Source organism: Poecilia reticulata, linkage group LG6 (genome assembly GCF_000633615.1).
Source record: "Poecilia reticulata strain Guanapo linkage group LG6, Guppy_female_1.0+MT, whole genome shotgun sequence".
Classification (NCBI taxonomy): domain Eukaryota; kingdom Metazoa; phylum Chordata; class Actinopteri; order Cyprinodontiformes; family Poeciliidae; genus Poecilia; species Poecilia reticulata.
Genome location: NC_024336.1, coordinates 27,678,258 through 27,695,797, shown reverse-complemented (window position 1 = coordinate 27,695,797; position 17,540 = coordinate 27,678,258). Strand labels below are relative to the sequence as shown.

General features: G+C 39.7%; 1 protein-coding gene across 1 annotated transcript in view; it reads left to right on the top strand.

Annotated features, from left to right (window-relative positions):
* The window catches only part of tspan18b (tetraspanin 18b), a 61,996-nt gene extending 45,790 nt beyond the window's left edge, over positions 1-16,206 (top strand). The window contains exons 3-9 of the mRNA XM_008411942.2: positions 5,587-5,682; positions 8,274-8,468; positions 8,714-8,788; positions 12,683-12,781; positions 12,969-13,142; positions 13,804-13,887; positions 15,352-16,206. Coding sequence (XP_008410164.1) covers positions 5,587-5,682; positions 8,274-8,468; positions 8,714-8,788; positions 12,683-12,781; positions 12,969-13,142; positions 13,804-13,887; positions 15,352-15,399 — 771 coding nt within the window. The 3' untranslated portion in view covers positions 15,400-16,206. The remainder of the gene's footprint in view (positions 1-5,586; positions 5,683-8,273; positions 8,469-8,713; positions 8,789-12,682; positions 12,782-12,968; positions 13,143-13,803; positions 13,888-15,351) is intronic.
* Positions 16,207-17,540: the final 1,334 nt, after the last annotated feature.

Sequence of the window (17,540 nt, the reverse complement as noted above, 5' to 3'; positions counted from 1 at the left end):
CGTCACTCTAAATCTGCTTCCTAAATCATGGGAAAAGCATAATACACCCTCTGGCTGCTGAGGAAAGTAATAGTTCTCATTATATGTTAAATCATCCCCAAACCAGACAAAGAGACTCTCGGTATCTTTAGATTGGTTCAATTTGATTGTCACGGCAACTTACACAAGCTGGCAGCGAGACAAAGAAAAAGCTTTCTCTGTGGCTCAAAACACATCAATACTCTGCAGCAAGTTAAAAACAAACCAACGCTAGCATGCAATATTAAAAGACAAAAAGATGCGGCTTTTGTTCTGCTTAATTATTCATGCAATTTCGATTCTCAGTGAGTGCTGGACTTGAGGCAAATGTTTTGGGTTTGCATCACCTCAAAGGTGGATTTCTGTGTGTAAAGTGAGATCATATTTGACAGGAGTCAGACCAGCATTGATCATAACCCAGGTGTCAGTTACCCAGAGGAGTGGGAAGCCTGGCCAACAAAAGAGAATGAAAGAAGACGTTTCTGTTTTCTTTCTTCTGCTTAGAGGCTTCCAGTGGGCGGTTATTAAATCTATTACAACTCCACTGAGAAGCTGCTTTTTGATCTGGTTGTCACCGAGTTTCAACCTCAACAAAACAACAGATTAATAAAGCAGGGAGTCGTTTAGTTTCTGACAAATTATAAATTGTGTTCCCTTCAAGTCACAGCAATTACAGCTGCCCCACAGATCGCTTTCCATCCAGTCCTAGCAGGATGTATGGAGAGAAATCCTTGGAGGAGAAGAAAATATGTTTAATTGCTAAAATGTAGCGTCAATAAAATGTACTGGAGTGACTCGGAAACACAAATCTAATTCAACTGCTGATGGAAGGTGGGTTAAAATGCAACTACCGTATTTTCCACACTATAAGGCACCTAAAAACCTTCAATTTCCTCAAAAGCCGACAGTGCGCCTTATAATCCTGTGCGCCTTTTATATGGACCAATATTGAGCCACAACAGGTCTAGCAACTACGGTAAGCAGCCGCCGACTTCATTTTCCCCCTTAGAAGAAGAAGCGCGGTGCATGCTGGTATAGTTGTCAGAACACTGGTTTGTTAATAAAGTTTGACTGACCTATCTACCTACCGACCTGATAATCAGGTCGTCTGCAGGTCATTTAGCACCAGGTTCTCCACCAACATGCTGTGCGCGAACGGAGAAGGGTAACCATCGTCCGGCCCAGGCGCGGAAGTCTCTCCTCGCCGACCGGAGTCGGTCTGTTTTGTTGACATTCTTTATGTCAACAAAGTGGCTTTASATATTCATCCGGGATGCTTCGACTAGGKTTACCAAGGGACCARCCCCTATACATTTAAAGCCAGGGGGAAGAGAGACAGAGTCTGCGGCGGCAGCGTGTCGGTTGGTCTGTGTTACCCAGAAAGCAGTTGGGCACAATATCGCAACACCAACACCGTGACTGAAACAACGACTGGCGCAGACTACTATATAAAGTACTTGGGGACCAATTCTTTATTATTACACATCCATATTTGTAGAGAACGGAACAAATCATATCCCATATCGATTCAATACGGTGGCAACCGTAACTGCACCGTCTATTCTATGCGCTTTATAATCCAGTGTGCCTTATAGTGCGGAAAATACGGTAATTTATATTTTCGTACAATATATTTAACTCCAAATATCAGCTCAGAAACTGGAAGCTAACACTACCCCTAGTGGTGGCTGGAGGTTGTTGCAAATTTATGGAGCATCATAGGGGACAAGGAGGATTTGTTTTTTCTTTTGCGTTCTCTCGTAGTAATGCACTGATCAGGTCAAGCGGCATAATTTAATACTGAACGTCTTTTCCATTGTACTTAATGCTTAAATATAAGGTTTTCATAAGGTTTTCCCATGTATATTGATATGTAGTTTGTGAGATACCTGTAGTTTTATATCTTTTTCTTTAAAATAGAAATGCACTACAAACCTCTGTGCAAAAGCAAAACGGGCCAAACATGGACTTTCCATCCACTTAGCTGCCATTTTTGTTGCAGCAAAGTAAAGTGTGATGCTAACCAACCAATAGGCTGCAGCTGAAACCTGACAGCACGGCCCCTCATTTGCATTTGAGCATTCTTTGATTGTTATTTTCACACCATGAAGAAGGAAAAATAAGAGAGATGAGGCAATGACAAAAGGACAATCGCTTGTATAAGGAAAAGACAAAACAAAAGGTATACATTTCTTGATAAAAACATGTTTAAGAAAGAAGAAAAAAAAATATGGATTTCTGCTTTTATTTTTAATCATGTCAGTTTTGGTCCTCCATACTTTGGCGAGGTAACGCAAAATAAAGATTTTTCCCTTGACTCCTGAGGGACTCCGTACAAATTAACTCAACACAAGTAACCACAAAAAAGTTTTTCACATGTAGGGATGCTGACCAAATAAAATAAACTTTTATAACCAACCTGCAGAGACCGTTTTCATTTGAACGCCGTTTTGTGTGAACCAAATGTGAAATTCATGGATGCTGCTTTTCGTAGGCTTAATTGCAGATGGACGAACAGCAGCAGCAGATCAAAAGGCAGCGCCTGTGATGTTGGTTGGGGCGGGACGGGAGCATTAGTGCAGACGCGGTGTGAAACCCACTCAGACGTGAAGACGTAATTAACGCTGACTGACACATGCAGGGCTTGAAGCAAACTGTTCGGACAACAATCACTTCAATTAAGATTTGTTTATTTCAGCAAGACAAACTCATTTAGCTCATGTTGGTAAGACTAAGCTGTAAAAGAAGCTTACAGATTTATGACTAACAATACCAGGTGTGTTCTGGTAGTATAGTATAAAACTGAATTAGTGAACTAAATAAACTTGGTTGATTTTTATTTATAAAGATCATTTTTACCCATCTAGTTGTTCCTCCTATTTTTAAAGAAACTAAATAGAAAGTTTTTTTTAATTAAAGCACAGAGCATTGCTGAAATGTACTTCATAAATATATTGTAACAGGATGTAACATAAACTTTTCCCTGACAACCAAAGTTAGCGGTTCTGTTGTAGCATCAGTTATATTACAAAATTAGCCACTTTACGGGAACAAATGTCTTAAATTGAAGAAGCAAGATGATGTTTAACATTATTTCATGACAATCAAAACTAAAATCTGCAATTTCCCCAGCAACAACTTACTCATTACTTATTCATGTATTTATTTGTTTTTGTAAAGCAGCTTGTCGGTTGAAAAATCATCCACATCAACGAGGGACTGATTCCAGAAATTATTTCCATACAGGATGGACCCAAATGCTGTTTTTACTCCCCCAAACCTGTAAGTGGCGCTGTTGCTAAAGTAGTTGAGCCAGAATACAAACCAGTTTCTGCTCCAGCACAAGAAATTTTCTCAACCTCATCTATGATGGTTCTTACTTTCAACAACTTGACTTTTTGGCTCCTATTGCAACCCGTAGGAACATATCAGCTTCATCATTCTCCTCTGGGAACAAGAAAACGATTAATTAGAATAGCGGTTAACTGAACTAACATCTTCAAACTGGTGTGCATGATTAAAATGTAAATTACTTCAATAATATTTAAAACTGTCCAAAATATCAACATGGTTGGTTAAGATGTAGAAATTCTATGAATATGATAAGATTATTGCAAATTTGAACACTTCTACACCTTTTCAGTACAAATTAAGGAGGGTTAATGACTAAATGTCCATCTTTTTAAAATTTGTTACTGCCTGAAAATAAAAAAGAAACAAGCTTACAGCTTCCAGACTGTGCAAAATTACAAAATCTTACCAAGAAATTTTGGTTTCTAGTGCAAATATTTTACGACACATGAAATAAGACAAAATTAACTTACAAATAACGTTTCAACAAAGGATATAGGATCTTGTCAGTAATTCCTTAATATTGATTAAAAACATTCTAGTTCCTTTAGCAAATCATTTTTCCACGCTGTAAGTGAATTTATCTGCCAATAGAACAGGAGCTTTTTCATCAATATTGAGGAATTATTGACTTATTACAAGCTCACATATCTAATAAGTTACTTTTAAATTTGTTTTGTCTCACTGGATATTTGTACTAGAAACTAAACCAAAATTACTTGGTAAGGTTTTGTACTTTTGCAATGAATGTGAATTGAATTTTTCGATCATAACATTATTCTCCGTTCTAAGAAATTTGAAGTAGTTCCTCTGTTGTAGGAAGTTGGTGGCTGACTTTATGTGCAGGGTTAGGGATACAGACGCGGCCATGTCGTCCCTTAATGCACCAGAGGGGCTCTTCATTATCTGGGAGTGCTTTGAGGAAGGACCTTCATCAAGTAAAGTGTGTTTGTGTCAGGTAGAGGGTTAGCTGACGGGCGCACAGGAGCTTCTGCCTTTCATTACATTAACAAAAGATGCTCTGAAGTAAAGGCCGTCCCCTTTGGGTTAATGCACAAGGAGACTCGGTCAGGAATTACGTCCTTAAAACAGTCAGCAACAGACCAGAGGAACGCCACATGTCAAGAGCTGATAGGGAAGCCGGTCATCTGACTGAAATAAATTGTAACGCTTAATTCACTTTTATATTCTTGGAAAAGATAAGAATCATGACATTGCCAAAGAGTTTAATTTCTTTAGAGAACGTTTGGAGATTAAATCTGGCAAAGAAGGACCTGAATTTAAAGCAAACCAGCTAACGCACTGTAAAACATTTATAGGTGGTTTAACTTGAAAATGAAAGTCCACCTGCTGCCTTGAAAGTGTAATTTAAGTCACGAGAAAATAGTTTTGGTTTTAACTCAGAAATTAAAGTTCATGAAGTTGATTTAACAACAAGAGACAAGTTGTCTAAACATTGTTTTTTAACTTCATTAATCTTGAATTGTGAGTTTTAACTTAATGCTGCAATTTAAATCGAATATTATTTCACAATTTGCTAGAAATAAAAATAAAGAGCCACATTTCTCTATTATTTTACTCACAATATCAAGTTAAAATAAATACTTATTTTACTTTAGAATAATTTAAATTCTTGTTTGAACAGAATTTCTGATCTGATGATGAATTTTATTAAACATCCCAATGAATTCAGCTCAGAAACATTTAGTGATCAGGACATTATCCTCAAGCTTTGCTAACTGAGAATTGCATTAAAATGAACATTTAATAAAACACCAGAGTCAGATCAACGTAACGCACTTCCACCTCAGGAGACAGAAACATGCCGCTAAGCATTCTGGGAAATAGCTCCCACTCCTGTCTTTCTCTACTTTCAGTTTTTAAGTGCAAACCTAAAAACTCAGTTGATTCAACTCTTGGAGGTTTGACTAAATGAATAAAAAGTTAACACAACTTACTGCTGCTGTAAGTTTATCTTTCACAAACTCACATTTAGGTTCAAAATCTAAAACTGGATAAATTTATCTGACTAAAAGAGTAAAAGATGGTAGACACAACTAACTGCGGCTCCAGTGTTTTACAGTGCAGTCTTATTTGTTGGCGTTTGGTGTTTTGTTTGACTCATGAAAACGCGAACAGGTCCAAGCGGAGCGCCGTCGGCCCACTAACCGTCCGTATGGAGGATTGATGCGCGGCGTTTTCTGCTTTTCCCTGCAGGGTCAGGGGGAGGCTTCAGCTCGGGGGACGACCATGGAGGGCGACTGCCTCAGCTGCATCAAGTACCTCATGTTTGTCTTCAATTTTCTCATCTTTGTAAGTACTTTTCATCTCTTTCTCAAATGGCTACCTCTGAAGTTAATGATTTAAGATGGGCCTCTGACTAATGGAGCCGCATCTGCATTTCATTAGACGAGGCAATCTTGATTCTATCAAATTCTCTTTTGATTAAATTTTAGTGTGCTGACACACATCTGAGGCTCACTGTGCCAAACGGAGCTGGTGACTGACACCTGAGTTTATCAGACTTGATAAGACAATCAGGGGTAATCCCGTTAGCCGTGGGGGGAGGGAGGGTCAGAGTGGGGAAGGTTTGTGTCTTTTCCTGCTTTATTAGGCGCATCCCAACCATTTAGAGACTCCACTCACATGCGATTGTTCAAGGCTGAGGCGATAACGCAGCCAGTAGAGCAGAGAAGGGGGATGTTTTCTGTTTCTTTTTTTTTATTTTGTTTTATTTTTTTTTACCTCCAAAGCTTTGAAAATGACTCCCAGTTTCCATAATTCCCTAGTTTATTTGAGCTAAGCAAGGTTGTTTTAGTTAACTAAATCAAACAGAATTACAAAAACTGAAATCGAGGAAACATGTTTTGTTAACGGAAATAAATAATGGGAAGAAACTATAACTAACTGGACTATATGATGAGTTTATCTGATGTGGAATCAATCAGCCAATCAATCAGGTTTATTTGTGTGGCATATTTCATCAACAAGGCAGTTCAAAGTGCTTCTCATCAGAAGAAGCCATAGAAACACAGTGAACGATTGAAACGTTACATTTTGTCTGGTGCCGTTATTTCATCAGAATGTGAAATTTATTCATTTTTTCTCAGTCAACCAGTTTACATCAGCTGTTAAATTACGATGCTCCATAATCCTCCCTTCGCAAAAAGGCGACAGCAGAAGTTGTCATAAAACGCCGGAGCCAGTTGGTCGATCAACAATAATTTAATACTTTTTTTTTTAAAAACGGGATCTTCTGATGAGCTTTAGCCAATCACATAATCACAAAACAATACTTTTATCTTTTTAATTCTGCACCAAAACTTTACCAAACTACTACTATAACCAATAAAAACTAAACTGACACTAAACATTTAGTTAATGACGGCTAATAAAAACTGAAACCAACTGAATTAGACAAACGAAGAGGCAGACCGAAATAAAACTAAACTGTAATGAAACAGCCAGGTTTCATTACATGCTGCAGGAAGAAGAGGGTTGCAGTAGAAATGTTGGAGGCTGCGATCTTTCCCCCACCTCAGTATCTGCTTTTCTTAATCACATGAGTGGTTAGCCTGTGGTGGAGGTGGATGGGATTTTGAAGAGGCGGAGGGCGGTGGAGGATGGGAGCTTTAGCAGGTTGGGGGGTTTTGAAGCAGGGCTGATATCTCTACACTTCCCCCCTCTAAGCCATTGTGACTGGAGAAACTAAACCTTTGCTCTTTTACCCTGAACTCTTAATTTGCTCTGGAAGTCATTTATATTACTGAGCTGTAAGTCGGTGACTCGGTACAATCTGTTGGGTTTCCTTACATAGAAAGTTTATAACTACTCTGAATGATTAACTGCTACAATATAAATAAACTGAACTGGTTGTTACCGCTCTACAATGGCTGCTGGAAAAGACAAGTGTTTGGTCGTTGAGTTTCTGCTCAGAAACAACTCGCTGCATTCTTGTTGATTGTGCAGGAGGTTCCACTTCTGCTTTTCAAAGATATACTGTTGTATAAATGCTCCCCTGTTTGCAGCCATTTTCACTTGCGAATGCAAACGTTGAGTTTGGATTCAAAGTGACAAGACGGCCTAAAGCAGCTCGTTCTGAAAGGAAAAATAGCCAGAACTGAGCAGACTGAAATCTTATCACACAAGATTTTGTGCCAAATATGTAATGAACATGTTTTTTAAGCCCAAAACCCAGGGGTGTCAAACTCATCTTCATTTTGGGTCGTATCAAAAATCTAAATGTTGTTAAAGGGCCGGTTGTGCCAGAATGTATCGATAAAACCAAGTAAACTGTTAAATATCAGTAAATAGCTGTTTCAGCATTCAATAAGTGTTTCTTAAAGTAAAATAATATTGAACATCTTTTCACATGGATCAGTCCAGCCAGGATTTTGATTGTTTTTGTGTTGTTTTTTTTTGCAATCAAAATCACAGATTTTGTGGTGCTAATTTAGAAATATTTGTAAGGAATTTTTACGATATTTGCGCTAATTTATGATGTAAAATGTGACTTTTTATTCATCGCCGTATCGATCACAGACTGTAATTTGACCTCAGGTAAGGCATAAGCAGCAGTCACTTAAACCCAAAGTTTTTGACCAATTTTGAGAAAAAATGTCAATAAAATCAGAAAAAAAATGGTGTTTTTGTGTGAATTTTGTGGAGGGACTTATTGATGTCATTTAGAGTTTAGAGGGCCACATAAAAAATTACGGCGGACCAGATTTGGCTCCCCGCGCCTCGAGTTTGACTCCTACGCCATAGACCTACCCTAATTTGTTCAGTGAACCGTAATAGATCACCTTTGACCTCAGTAACCAGCCCAGGCCTAATATTTTGTTTTGAATGTTTGTTTTTTTTAATGAAGTGACCTCTGTGACCTCTTTCCTGGTCCTCTGCAGCTGGGCGGCTCGTTCCTGCTGGGCGTGGGCGTGTGGGTGCTGGTGGACCCCACTGGGTTCAGGGAAATTGTAGCGGCCAACCCCCTGCTGTTCACCGGCGTCTACATCATCCTGGGGATGGGAGGCATGCTGTTCCTGCTGGGCTTCCTGGGCTGCTGCGGAGCCATTCGGGAGAACAAGTGTCTGCTTCTCTTCGTGAGTTCATCCCAACCTGTGCAGCTCTGTTTTCTTTTTTCACTATTTTTGGGGTTTGAAACGACCAAAAGCGAAACCATCTGTGCGCTTTCGTACGTCGTGATGTTTTAACGATGACTTCAGAGGTTCACAGACGGCGTGTAATTTGTTTGTTTTTTTACCAGAACCTGGAGTGCAGTTTTCCTGACTCACCTAGCTTGTAATTTTCACACTATCTGGTTTTGTGTTATTTAACTTTATTGCAGTTCTTCATGCTCATCCTGCTCATCTTCCTGGCAGAGCTGGCCGCTGCCATCCTCGCCTTCATTTTCCGGGAACACGTAAGTCGCTTTAGGGAACTTATTATCTTCAATCACGAGTCCAAACGGGCCTGAAGTCGAAGCTCTTCTTGCTTCTTTTTGACTTTGAACCATTTCTGCATTCTGATTACTCAGAGAGAGAGAGAAATTGCCGTTTCAATCCCTGGATTCCTTTTTCGTCTCTAAACCAGGGATATTTTGTTACCTTTGATGCCGAGTCCATCGGCTCTCTGGGACAAAGCAGAGTAACGATTTGTCGAATAACTCACTTTCCTCCATTAAATGTTTTTTGTTCCCAGCTGATGTTGCACCAACTTGCATCATTTTTACTTCTTTATTAGACTCCTCACATCTTTCTTAGGGGGATTTTCACAGCTTCCACGCTGATATCAGGCCTAGTTCAAACAAATGGCGTCAAAAGAAGAAGTGTTCTTCGTCCTACACTGAAAAAAGAAATTAGTTGGATCAACTTAATTGAATTGCTTCAATTGGTAACTTGTAATTCAGTTAAGTTGATTATATTTTATTGATTCTTTTCAGTGTGCAGGATTTTTGAAAATAAAATGTTAAAACATACATTTAAAATAATTTAAATTCTAGCTGCATTTTAACCACGATGTAATATTTTAGTTTTTTTTTTAGTTTAGAACAACGTAAAAGTTTGTAGAATTAAGTCAAAGAGATTTGAATTATTTATTAGAAAAGAATGAATGATTTGAGTAAGAGTGACTTAAATATATCACACACTTATTAAACACAGTTAATGAATTTAGTTATCAAAACCTAATAAATTGAGTTGGTCAGACATGCGAACCTGTCACTGACCTCAGTTGTTTCAAGTAAAAAGTTCCTTAAAGCTAAAGAAGTTCCCATTACTAAACCAAATGAATTAAGTGAGATTAATATAAATAAGTCCATAAACTGAAATACACTTTGAATTCAGTGATTTCATTTCAGTGTTATCTGGGAAATGCAACCTTTAATTTCACTCTGTGACAAAAGAAAATCCTGTGTTAGGAAATAACAGTTTTTAGCTAAATTACCAGTTGGTGCCGCTGGTGTCAGCAGCCAACAGCAGAGCGTTTAATCGTCTGCTGCACCAGCTGGCAGAGAGACGCATCTATGACTGTACATCTACATTCTCTAAACCAGTGGTTCTTAACCTGGGTTCTATCCAACCCCAGGGGTTCGGTGAGTCGGTCTCAGGGGTTCGGCGGAGCCTCTGCTGCGGAGATAAAGACACACTTGTGTAAAATCGTGATGGCGCGCCGCTTCGCTATCACTTGATGCAGAGGATCACGTTACATTGCTTAACCAATCAGAGCTGCGGAGGAGCCCTGATTGAAGGAGCTCTACTCTCAGCATGGATTTGAACTTTTGTCTTTAATTACTTCAGCAAAACTTACCGTTTTTACCAAATTCTATAGTCTAAATCTGCTCCTTAGTCGCATCTTTTCGGGGTTTGTACTGCCTCCAGTGGTGTGGGGGTGGTAATACAGCTAATATAATTACATTACTAAATCAGAATACCACAAAGTATTTTGTGTGTCGGGGGGGAGAGGGGGTGGAATAAGAAAGGTTTGGTGAATGCGCATATGCAACTGGGGGGTTCGGTACCTCAAAAAAGGTTAAGAACCACTGCTCTAAATGATCCTGGTGTTGTTCTTCCAGCTCAACCTGCAGGTTTTAAATGAATGAAGGACTGTTACTGTATGTAGCCACAGATTTTAACTTTAAAATGAAAGAGTTCGTTATGATGTCCTGTCCAACAGGATTCTGGAGCTTTTAGAAGAAAACCAGACAGACCAACAGCATTTTCAACTTAAACCACCTGTAAATGTTTTACAGTGTAGTGGTAAACACTGTAAAACAAAACACGGAATCTTTCTTAACAACATATCGCTTGAACAAACTTAATCACCTGTAACTTTATTTGTGTTTCTTATTTAATGGAAATATCACAATTGCAAAATGTTTTTTTTTTTTACATTAGCGGAATATCAACAAAATTTTACGCACATCTGTAATAAAAATGCAGCTGCTGCTGGAAACGAGTTGTTTCTCCTCCTGGTTTTAATTCCAGCCTCACCTGGATATTTTTTGGTTGAAAAGCCTTAATCCTCTTTCTTTCTCAAACTTTTCCATCATAAAGCTGCGAAGCTCCTACTGACAATTCACAGATCCAGAGTGGAGACAGAAATTTCCTGCACAGCTGTGAAGCTTTTTAGAAACGATGCTGGCAGTTTGGGGGAAACGGGAGGTTTGGTGCGGCATCAATGTCAGCTCTGCTCATAAATCCGTGATGGACGTCTCCCTGTCAACATCTAAAAAAAAAACAACGGTCATGGTGGACGGATTCAGTGTGACCAATAAAATTCTTCAAATTTGAATTATAAATCTTCTTTGGTTTTCTTGATGAAATTTCTTATTTTGGTTTGAGATCCTGCTGCTGGCTGGTCACACAAATCAAACGTCATAACTGCCCCACTTCTTCCACCCGCAGAGCAAGTCGGCTCTCGCTGAACATAATCAGCTGTGACTTGGCATGTCAGGGCTGCAACAGAGGTGGGCTGATTTCTACCCTCTGCAGCACCGGCCCTTTAACGACTCACACACAGACAGAAAAAGAAAAGAGCCTCATCTTGTGTAGAAGTGTTGGTGAAAAGCACAAAGCTCCTGTTTGGTCCGCTGTAATCGAACTCTTGATCATTTTCCTAGAAGATCAGGTTTGTTTTGGGAGGTCTGAATGTACAATCGAGCTCTGATGTGATTTCCCCTACAAATCTACAAATCTCAGTTTGTTCACACTGCAGCCTGAAACAACCCAATGCAGATTTAATTTTATTTTTTTGACGCGGTTGTTCATACTTCCAAATATATATACGACTTGTATGCGATCTCCACTACAAACGACCTGAAACTGCCCCGCGTGCGCAGTAGAGGGCGCAGTAACGTCACACAGAGCGCGCTCAGTGTTTTGCCAGCCGCCATAAAAAAGAAGAAGTGCTCAGTGTTTGCAGAAGTAAACACGGATGCTGACGGTCTGTTTATGAATTTCTGCTTTACCATTTGTTTATTTTAATAAACATAAATCGGATCTGATGCAAGCAGGGTATGAATAAGGCTACGTTCACACTGCAGCCCCAACTGAGCCAATCCCGATTTTTTGTCAAATCCGATTTTTTTGCCGAGGTCGTTCAAATTTCCAACCATGTGTGACCTGTTTGTCTCCAGTGAAAACTGCAAACAACCTGAAAGTGTCCCGCATGCGCAGTAAAGGGCGCAATAACGTCACAGAGAGCGTGCTCAGTGTTTGCGGAAGTGAACACGGATGCTAACGGTGGAGCATAGCTTATGATTTTAAAGTTTTTATCTAACCAGAGCCAGCACATTAACAACTTAATCCTCATTACAGTCCGCCATGGTTGTTGTTTGTCTTCCTACTTGGTCGTATCAGGACACAGAATAGTGAATTTTGTCGAGTGTCGATGTCCTGAGTTATAGTCCACTTCCTGCCTCTGGTTCTCCAAGCGGCCAGGCCGGATGACCGCGTTCAGACTCAGGTCACATTTGGAAAGATCAGATGCTTATGATGAAGGAAATTGATTTTTGTGTTCTTTCCTTCAGTGGTTCTTGTTGCAGCGCCCCCACAGGCCAGGAGGGCAACAGGTTTTTTAAAGGGTTTAGTTCGTTTGAATCAGTTCTGTGTGAAAGCGAAATGCTCCAGCTGAAAATTTAACAAATGTTGCAGTTTTGGTCTCCATTTGATAGTCTACCAGACAGTCACAGTGAAAACACCCAAAGCCCCAGTATCAAACTCAGAATGGAGTTTATGGAGCTCATTTTGTCTCATCATGCCTTCTTGCTTCAGGTTTTAATGGCGTTGATTGACCTCTGCTCCTTTTGCTGATCTAGCTGACCAGAGAGTATTTCACCAAGGAGCTGAAGAGCCATTATCAGGGCTACAACAACAGCGACGTCTTCACCTCCACATGGAACGCCATCATGACCACGGTGAGCAGCACTCATCACCGTTTCTGACAGTCCGTGGAAACAGACTCGGAGCTAGCTGGCTATTTTAAAGACAAACCCTTTATATTTAGGTCAATATTTCTGCTCGGTTGGCGCCCACACACAGCCGACCGCAGGTCACTGCACAAATAGGCACTCGGCAAATGCAACTTCTTCCTCTCCCTTTCAGTTTGACTGCTGTGGAGTGAACAGCCCAGAGGACTTTAAGGACAGCCTGTTCAGGCTCAACAACCAGAATCACATGGTGCCAGAAGCCTGCTGCCAGCGCATTCCTCAGAGCAAAGAGCGGGTCTACTCCAGCCAGGAGCAGTGCCTATCCGGCAATACGGTCATCCGCAACAAGGTAACTTTTGGTACCACGTTTCCCCTCTCAGCCTGGTTCTAGACCCCCTCCAGGCCCAATTACAGCATAAAGCAGTAGATAAATGCACTCGGGGACTGCCTGACTCTGCCATGTCTTATTAGTGCTGTTCAGTCTGGGTGTCACGGTGGGTCATGTGCAGCACGCAGATGGCAGCTTACAGATGAGCCTGTGCATACATGCTTAAATTGGAGGGTTTTGTGGAGGATATATGCGCTCAAAAATAAAGCCTGTTAAGAATATAAAAATAAAGCGTGCTGAGAATTAAAAATATGTGAGAATTCACTCCTAAATCTGTTATTTCATGTGTGCAGGAGCGAGCTCTGCATGCAATTACAGTGATGACAGGTATAGGGAGGTTTTTCCCTCCACCTGTTGTTTTCCATGCCATCGTGATAAAGAGATGTTCAGTGTGTGTGTGTGTGCGTGCGTGTGTGTGTGTGTGTGCGGCTCGCTCTGCTTATTCACACAAAGAGCCCTCATTAAAAGGCTGCAGGCCCCGCTTCCCACTCGTTCAGCGGGGCCTTTGTTCCAATCCTCGCTCTATTGAAGACGTGATGTCGCCTTAACTATCTCTGTAATTGTGCAGATTTATAGCCTATTGATTCACTGCGGAGCATGTCGTCCACATGTGTCTCCTTAGGGGTGCTACTCTGCCGTGGTCGACTACTTCGAGGTGTACATCTACGTCGCTGGAGCGCTGGCTATCGTGGTGTTAACCATCGAGGTAGGAGGGACTTCTGAAATGTTGGGCATCTTTTCCTGCTGCCCAAATGATCAGGATGAATCGCATCACTGCTTTTAAGTTTAAGGCACGGAAGAGAGCCAGCTGGCTGTGGAAAGATCGCCATCTTGTGGTGATGTGCAGTTTCACAGGAAGACATACAGAAGAGCCCACTGCACTGAAGCCCATTGAAAACCTGCTGGTTATTCCACTAAATATTGAGTTTAAACATTGGTATTGTTGCTTCCAAATGAATATTGAATTTGTTTTCTTTGCATTATTTAAAGTCTGAAAGCTCTCTTGTCTTTTTCGTTATTTTGACCATTTCTCATTTTCCGCTAATAAATACTAAATTTTTGCTTGGAATATCAGAGGCATGTTGTCAGTAGTTCATAGAATAAAACAACAATGTTCATTTTACTCAAACATAAACCTATAAACGGTCAAATCAGAGAAACTCAATGAAAAAAATCAGAGAAACTGATTTCTCTTCATTTTTTCCAGAGCTGTAATTTACAGATAATGTTCATTTTTCAAAATTCAAAAATCCTTTATTGATCCCAAAGTGAAATCAAATCCTACCCTGTTGCTATGGTTACCTATCACAACAAAATGGAAAAGTATAAAAAATATTGACAAACATCATCAGTCCAACTACACATTATCCAAAACAAAAAGAAAAACTATTATCCCTCAAAAAAGGGAAGAAATGAAAGTTTGAAAAAGAGAAAATCTCTCAATGAAAGTATTAAAAGTATAAAACTATATTTGATTACAGTCGGGTTTGAATCCATCATGCAACATAAGATGGAAAATGTCTCTTAACATCAATTTTAGCACAGATTGTCGCCTGAACTTAGAAAAATGTAGCTATTTACTACCCAACTCTGATAAATAAAAAAAAATCTGATAAAATGTTATCTCTGGTTTTTTGTGTTTGTGTTATTAAGCTCTGATGTTTAGGTTAGAGAGTAAATCTGTATTTGCTGGTACATTGATGTATATATAGGTTCATGTAAGTTTATACGCTTATATCTGTGCATACATGCACATAAACAGAACTTATATTAAGACTTGGGGACATTAAATTTGATCTTATTAATGTTTTTTTTTCCAATTAGTTGAATTTACTAATAAGGTGATTTTTATAAACAATTGGTGTCACTATTTTTTTATTTAGGGGTTGCATACAATGCATGTCACCCTTTTCTTGTAAAAAGCATTGTTTTCATAATATGTGCTACTTTGAGTAGTTTTTGAAGTCACCTCTTCATAACTTTGGACAAAAATAATGCAAAGAATCATTTTTCTGTCAAAGCAGCAATGAAAGACAAAAACACAAATAAACCTCTAAAAGTATGTTCCAGAAGGAATATTGAGATTTAATTAGTGATGAATTGAATTAATCTGGGTTATTTTGGTTGAAATAATTGCATCTTGTGACTGTTTGCTTTGTTTCTCCTCCAGCTCTTCGCCATGGTCTTTGCCATGTGTCTCTTCCGGGGAATCCAGTAGAAGTGCTTCATTTGCAAATCGCTTTTTTTCTTGAACAAAAAGGGAATTCAGGAGAAAACAACAAAACGGACATTTGTAAATTTGTGGATCTGCTTTTTTTTTTTATTGTCCAATTGGTTTAAAAAACAAGAAGAAGAAGAAGAAAAAAAGGCAAACTCTTGTACTTCACAGCTGGACTTTTGAGGTACTGGGTGATTTAAAAAAAACAACACACGGAAACCACTGAGAGAGTTTAAAATCAAAGATTTAAAAAAAAAAAAAAAACGATTTGTGCGTAAAGTGGAAGCAGTAATTAGTGGACCAGGTCTAGCACAGACTGGGTGTTAAGCCTGAGCAGAAGGCACTGCACTGACTTTTGGATGAAGAATATTTATATAGAGTTACGTTGGCTCAACTGTAAAAACCGTGTTTCACTCTGAATGGCAACCCGTCCCCGTTTTCTTACTGTGCACTGTAAGCAGCCGCCTTCCTCCACATGCCCTTTTTTACTGCCACCTCTCAAAATACTGTAATCATGTCGGCTCATTATTATTGACCCTTTCCACGTGACGTCACGCTCTCCGGAACTCCGCCATGACGGACGTCAGAACGACCAATGCGCTCCGGTAAAGCCGGTATAAAAACGGACACCTGCAACCCAATACGTCGCTTCTGGTAGTTGATTTCACTTAAAAGTGGTCATGGGGTTGCTGCGCGGTCGGCTGCACAAACGGAGGAGGATAGAAACCAAACTTGTCATTTTATTTTATGACTTTTAATGAGGAAGGATACGGCAGCAGCCGTTAATCATAATGACTTGCAGCTGTCAATAATAATGAGTGGCAGCCCTCAGTGTAACCGCGGATTTACAGCAAACACTTTTTACAAGGTAAGAAGTAAGAAAGTACGTGTCTGACGGTTAGTAACCATGGAAACGGTGTTGCATTGTCATGTAGCCTAGCATGTATGGAAAAAACTGGTTAGCATCTCGTCTTTTGTACGTTTTTAATGCTGTTCCGGTTTAAGGGGAAACGCTGTTTATGACCTAGTGATTTAAATCATGTGGTGTGAATTCAGACAAAGTCGGTAATTTGGTCAACACGTCAGGAGGGAGAAGTTATGGGTCGGTTTCTAAGCTAGCTGTTTATAACTCTTGTAAATCCCGCCGTCTATGAGCCCCAACCAGGTGAGTTACGTTCAGATAAATTAGCTCGACTCCAACTAGTAGAAGCCATAAATAAACTGGCAAGAACAACTTGGGAAAACAATTTCAGTTGCTCATCAAGACTCCCGTCGCTCACTTCCGACGTCCGTCATGGCGCCTTGAAGTGACGTAGTTGCAAAGGGTCATATTGACTGTGTGTGCGTGTGTGTGTGTGTGCCGGATGTTTGTGAGCATGTGATTTTCTCCATAACCCCTCCCAAGCCAACAACTCTCTTTTCTGTTTGTATGGTGACTGTTATTTGCATTAGAAATGTGCTTTTAGGTGGTGACATGTATGTGTATGAATTTGTATTAGATTGTTGAAAAGTCTGTGACATAAATGGCATTTTAAATGACTGGTTTTGTCTGTTTCTTGTTCAGTTTGCACAATCCCACAGGTAACCGACCTAATTTTAAGAAAATTATTTATTGCCTCTGTAGCTTGGATGTTTTGTTATCCATCATTGTTGATACAAAAAGGCAAAAATTAGATTTTTTTTCTCTCAAACTTAATAGTAAAATCTATTTTCACGCCAGTGTGGAGTGAAGGAGACATTTTTCAAACATGACAGTTGTATCATTTTCCCCTTCATGGATGATTCGCCCATTTTCCTCATCAAGTAATTCCTCTGAGACACTCGTGACATTTGAGGGATTGAAACACAAATGATGGGCCGTGATATTTGTTAATGGGCCAAATAATAGAAAAATCCCAGCACTGAGCTCAATTTGCTCCTGGGTTCACTGTAACAAAATCAATTTCACTTTGTCTTAGTGGTTCGATTCGCTCCTTTTCTTTGTGTGAGAAAAGCGGGAAGATGAAGGCAACCAAACGAAGAAGCTGTTTCAAAAGCCCTGTGGAAATGAAACCAATAGAGAAAATTCAGAACAATGTGGAATAGCAGCAAAGAGTTTCAGATCCTGCAAGCAATTTATTTCAGTATTTCACAAATGTCGT